Source organism: Mesitornis unicolor, unplaced genomic scaffold (genome assembly GCF_000695765.1).
Source record: "Mesitornis unicolor isolate BGI_N332 unplaced genomic scaffold, ASM69576v1 scaffold5433, whole genome shotgun sequence".
Taxonomy (NCBI): domain Eukaryota; kingdom Metazoa; phylum Chordata; class Aves; order Mesitornithiformes; family Mesitornithidae; genus Mesitornis; species Mesitornis unicolor.
In genome coordinates, this window is record NW_010172461.1 from 29,954 (window position 1) to 36,047 (window position 6,094).

At 40.2% G+C, this 6,094-nt stretch overlaps 1 protein-coding gene across 1 annotated transcript in view; it reads left to right on the forward strand.

The window, feature by feature from the left end:
- The window catches only part of LOC104537478 (golgi-specific brefeldin A-resistance guanine nucleotide exchange factor 1-like), a gene marked incomplete at both ends in the record, with an annotated part of 32,775 nt that overhangs the window by 12,261 nt on the left and 14,420 nt on the right, over positions 1 to 6,094 (forward strand). Inside the window, 2 exon segments of the mRNA XM_010180372.1 lie at positions 2,738 to 2,873; positions 5,924 to 6,093. Coding sequence (XP_010178674.1) covers positions 2,738 to 2,873; positions 5,924 to 6,093 — 306 coding nt within the window.

The following is a 6,094-nucleotide window of genomic DNA, read 5'->3' on the forward strand; positions in this document are numbered from 1 at the left end:
CCAAAAAAAAAAACCAACAAAACCCCCAAATAAACTTAGATTCTTGTCTGAATGCTTTGTATTTTGATTAAGTGTTTGTGAGTCTTTAAAAATCAACTGAGTCTTTTTGCTTGCCTGCCTAAATGGTTTGCCATCCACGTGAAGTTGTTGTGTCTCAATCTGTGAAAGATGGCACAGATTCTTCATCATCACCTCCCATATCATCCCCTCCTCGCCCTTTTTTTCTTTTTCTGCTCTCGCCTATAGATTATAACAGATGGGTGTATGTCTTATGGACCTCAAGAGGAGGAATCTTGGAGTTAATACAAAGCACAGGGCAATCACAAATAAACTGGATATTGTGTCTGAGCAGAAGTGCTTTTTTGAAAGGGTGACTGTTGAATTGAGAGGGTATTTGGTGGTGTGTGAAAGGAGAGACCAGAAATAGTAATTAAATTGGCAGCTTGAATCTTCTGATAGGATGGCTCAAAAGTTACCTGTTTGTCAGGAACACGACTGAGGGTAAAAGTAGCGGTACTGACGTGGTTAGCTCGTAGCAATATCTTGGTTCCATTTTGCCAGTTCAGTTTTGTGTCCCATCACACGCACACACTCACAGTTTTTATTGACAAGTGACTTTTTTTTATTTGTCAAACCATGGCAATAGGATATAGTAGCTATAAGCAAAGTCTGTTATTTTGAAGTTACGTGAAACAGACTTTCTTGAGTTTAACACATCACGCTTCCAGGCTTCCTTCCTGCTTGAAGTAGTTTGGTATAATGAACCGTAGGTCTCCAGATTTTATTTCGTAAGTTACTGAAAAGGAAGAAAAAATAAATATGGCTGTTCCTGGAATAGTTGGTAGGTAAAATAAAACTACCTGATCTAATTAGCAGCTTAAGCATTTAATGAATAAAACTATTGGTAATATTTAACCATTGGAGAAATTTTTAAATGAAAAGGGAAACTAATAGAGGTGAAACGTTAGGAATTGGCAAGAATGAAAGAGAACACATTTTATATAGCCCTATGCAGTAGTGAATGAGAAAAATGAGAGCTGACAATTTTTACATGCAAGGATTGTGATCCATGAGCATTTTAAAACATTTTGAAATCTACAGAATTTTAGATTTAGCTGCATGCTTGTCACATACGCGTTTGTCAGAAGCTGTGATTTAGAAGGAGATTCTTGATGCAAAATTTTGAAGGGATAACAAGGAGCAAAGTAATTCTGAATCTGTCGTTAATTAACAAGCTGAAGGAAACTGTAGCATAGCTAAAACTTGGGGATTAGTCATCAAACAAATAGAATTTGTGGTGCAAAGAAAAGTTACACAAATGGTTTACTGCACTGGGACATAACATTTTCACAAGCTTTGTTTAAATGAGAAAAATTACAGGCTGTGTACAGCGATTTATAATTCTAGCTGGAAAAGGGAAAGACATGGAAAAGCAGTAGCAGAACCTGGAAGGGTTATTGACATTTAAGAAGAGTAGTGACTGGAAGGAGGCAGGTTACAGAAAAAGGAAGAGGCTAACGAATAGCTGTCTTCTGGAGTATTTAAACGTGATGCTAGGTATGTAAGAAATAAGGAATATTATAGCCTAAAGTATAACTTAACTGTGATAAACTTTCAAAGAAGAATACCAGGTAGGGACTGATACTGAGACTTGCTGAAGGTTTTCTACTACATGCAAGGTTCAGTGGTTAAATTTCCACCCCAAATTTAAGAGGTCAGACAGCATCAGAAAAGTTGACTGTGGCTACCAAACCCTAGAGTAACTGCAATCCTACACTTGGAGAACCCTTCTTTAGAAGGAAGATGTTCTCAGGCCATTATCCACGTGACTAAATACCGTATTGTTTTTAAGGAAGTTCTGGAGCATCCGTGCATGCCTGCAATAGCAGCATGCTGCAGCAAGTGCCACACAGTCTGCATTGCTCCTGCTGTGGTTCTTCCTTGCCCAAAGATCTGTGTAAGAGCTAGAAGTAGGATCCCGATCAAGAAGGGTGTCAAAGGTTAGGTTGGATTTAGTTCTAAAGACAATTAATGACAGAAGGCAGGTGAAAGCAGAATATGGTTTGTTTCTAAATCACTGGAGTGGTATTTGCAATGTGCTGTGCACCAGGAGTGAGTGAAGTGTTAGAGAAACACTTGCTAATAGTGAAAGATACCTGGAGGAAAGTGAACATGGCATTGCTGTGAAGATATAGAGCGAATTGAGGTAAGAGATGAGTGACAGAGCTGCAGACTGCAGCATGGGACTGGGTGCTCAGGGTTTGTTCTCAGCCTTCATGTATAGATGGTGAAATTTTAATTGAACCTCAAACCTAACTAGTACTTGTTTCTATACTTTAATTGATGCCCTTTAGAAATCTGGAAAACATTGGCAAAAGCAAAGAGATTTGAGATGTGCCTGTAGGTCTAAGAATTCTTTATCCTAATTCAAAGCTAGGAGGTATTGATAGGAAAGAGGGAGTGCTGTGATAATTGAACTGTTAAGTATCTATTATAGCAGAGTAATTGCAGTAAATTGTCCCTTGATTCAGGCATGGAGTGTTGGCTAATACGTGGGTAGTGGGGAGTCAGGGGCTGGTTTGCATGATTTTGAGGTGCTGATTAATTTGTGTGATATATTTAAGTGCTGTTGTCTGACTTTGAGGGTTTTGAGACAGCCTTTGTGGGTTGGCTTGTGTAATCCATTGTGCTGTGTGATTTTGCTATAGTGATATTCTTAATGATTACTGGTTTTCAGCTGAAAATGAGAGCTGGAGGAATGAGCGAATCATCAAAATGGAAAAAGCAGAAACGATCACCAAGGCCTCCTCGCCACGTAACTAAGGTCTCTCCTGGAACAGAACAACCAACAGCCAATACTAGTAACACCACAGGTAAGTTGGAAGAGACCAGACAGCACCAGTTCTAGAGCTTTTTTGGAATCTGTCTTTATTTAATTTCTCTTAACGAGTTGTTTTGCATTAGATTTTTTTTTTAATTTCATATTGGCTCTTGGTGACTATAGCAATAAAACATACCAGAGCTGTTCAGGTTGTTGTGGTTTAGGGCTGGGCTGGGCACTAAATTCTGGCCAGACGCTCTCTATTAACCCCTCTCCCCTCCCCAGAAGGGAAGAGAAAAGAGAATAAGGGAGAGAGACTTTACAGGTTGGAAAATAAAGCTAACAGATTTAATAAAACAATAATACTAATACTACAGGATAATAAATAGGAAAATAATGGAATATATACAAATATGTACAAATATATATACAAAACCAATATAAAATCCTCCTCTCAACCCTCCCCAGTGACAATTATGTCACCAGAGCACCACCCCCCCCCCCCCCCCCAATGATGAATATGTTACCAGAGGCTCTGTGGAGCAGGGCACTGGAGAAGTCCCAGACTGGCCTCAGCAGCAGTGGGAGCTGATGCAAGAACACACGAATCAGGATCAGAACCAAACAAACGAGCAGGGTTCTGCTCAGACTTTGACCGTTGCAGAATCGAGACGGAAAGAAGGGTCTGAGATAGAAGGGCTCCAAGATGGAAGAAGGGTCGAGACCCTCGTGATCCCTCAGCTTTATACTGAGTATGACGTGTGTGGGATGGAATATGTAGTGAGTCAGTTTTGGGTCTGCTTCCCCCCCTGTAGGTGCAGACACGGCACCCATGGTGAGACATCTTGGCCTTGAGTTTGAGTTCACACTGTCTGGGAAAAGCATCCTGCTAGTTTTCAGCAAGTTCAGCCGCTTAAAAGAGACTGAGCTGAAAAGTAAAATCACTACATAGAAAATGAGTTCTGTTTAGCTCAAACCAGGACACAGGTCCAGGAGAAAGAGTTTGGAGGAAATTGAATACATAGTGATGGAGAAAAGTATGGTCCCGTGGCTAACTTGACCACATTTCTTTGTCTTCAGTGTGCCTTATAGAGGTAGTTTGTACAAAAAAAGGAATGGGGACCTGGAGAGATGGCTGAGGTTGCGGGCAGCCATTGGTGGAGAGAAATTGGAGGGTGCAGCAGGTACATAAAAGAGATTGAGAACAAGAATGCTTGCAAGAGGACAGCTAAGGGGAGTAGAGTTAGGGAGAAGGTTTCCTGCAACAGGAGATTGCTGACTTAAGGGATGTATGATTTCCTGTGTTTCTAAAGGGTGTACCAAAGGGAGTGGTGGTAATGAGGAAAGAGCAAAGTGTGACTGGGGAAAATATACAGTTAGAACTGAGGGATGCGCAGTAACTTGGGTATCAAGGTTGGGTGAATGACTGGATCTCCCACTACATGTGTGAAGACTGAAGGTATGCACCCATAGTCCATGAAATTTGAATAAAAGGCTACACTGATAAAAGGAAATATGGGGTGCACTAATGACTGTTACAGGAAGAACAGGGGCCTTGGTATGGTAAGAAGGCATGAAGAGTGATGTAGTGAGAAATGTAGAGGGAACAGCAAAAGTACCCGAAAGGGGATTGTATGCTGAAAACTACTGGGTATATGCGTGAATCCTTTTTCGTGTTCTTTTATTCAGCCTGCAGAAGTGATACAGTATGTGAGTAGTGCTGCAAGACCAAGAATATAATGTTGGGGGGCTTCTGTATCCTATTGTTGTGTAGGAGTAGACTAAATAGTTATAACCATTTTTAACCTCTCCTCTGGATAAATGAGTCCCTCTGGCTGCAAAGTCCTCTGTCTCTTGTGCACTCTACATTTTGACAGCTCAGACATAAACATTTACAGTGAAAGGAAGCAGGCAGGAAAATAGAAACATTAGCTGTGTAAAATACCTAGTTCTGACACTTACTCTGTCACAGGAATCTGTTCAGTGTAGTGAACAATCCCAAGCGTTTCTACACAACAGCATGATTGGTGAAAACCAAGGAAATAGTAGATGTGATCAAGTTGCATATAACTCAGAACATCCATCCAGACGAGAACTTACCTCTGCATAAATCATCATTCTGTTTAAGTTTTCAAATAGGTATTACATTCCATTACACAGCATTATAACTTCTATAACATCTTAGAGAGGAAGTTGAATTGTGTTACAAAGCATGTCGTTAACTCTGACCTTGTAGTGCTAGGTGATGCTTTTTAGGCCTGAATCATGACTTAGCAGCTGAACAAGAAAAGACTGCAAAATTGATCATGTATTCCATTACATTTCTTAAAAATCAGTTAACGCCCTGCTACTTACTTAAGGCAGTTCCAAAAATCACGTTAGCAATAGAAGACCACTGTGCAAAACCATGCACATTTCACATGTAAATTCATAACTTAACTCTGGTTTGTGCCTTTATTACTGTGCCCTGCACAGTACATCTTCTTTCTTCAGTACTTCTGAGAACCTTGAGAGCTGCAAATAGATGGGTTTCTTCTAAAGGAAAGAGTAGATTGTTGGAGCATTGTCTCATGTTTAGAAATAGTAAAAATCTTTCACTGCTTCACTTCAGACCCATTTGCATTCTATTGCGATTCCATTTGTTTAGGGAGGATTAAAGAAACAGGTCTTGCCTTCCAATCAAGTTGAAATTCTCACTTTGAAGGAGTGACTGATTCTTGGTGCAAGTCTTTAAAGTGGTTATACCATTGTGTCAAAAAGTAAAGTACACTTTTTGGACTGTTTTCATACTCCTTCTTAATTATAGGAACCCTCTGCACCCTTTATCTAACTATGTGAACTACCATATTTGAATCTGTTAGATTCCAATTACTGTGTTTTAATTTGGAGAACTGCTAGTATCTCATCTGTTCATCTGTTTAATTCATTAATACTCTGCAAACGAGAGCTTAGTTTATCTGTGTTCTCTACCTTAATGTGTAACTGAGATCAATTGCAGTGTGAACTAGTGATTGAGGTAATTTTTTGTTGCTGTATTCAGTGTATGAATTTGTGGTTGAGCGATGGAATGATACTGATAATCTTCCTTCTGTTTCTCATCAGCAAGTGGAGTTACTTTCATAGATGCTCCTTGTCCCAGCTCCTCTGGGAGCTCAGAAAATGTTTCATCTGCGGTCAGCCCTGCTACGGACAGTGGTTTGGAGTTGTCCTCACAGACTGCCTCCAAGGAGGACCTGACAGACTTGGACCAAGTCCCTTCTTTGGGACTTAATG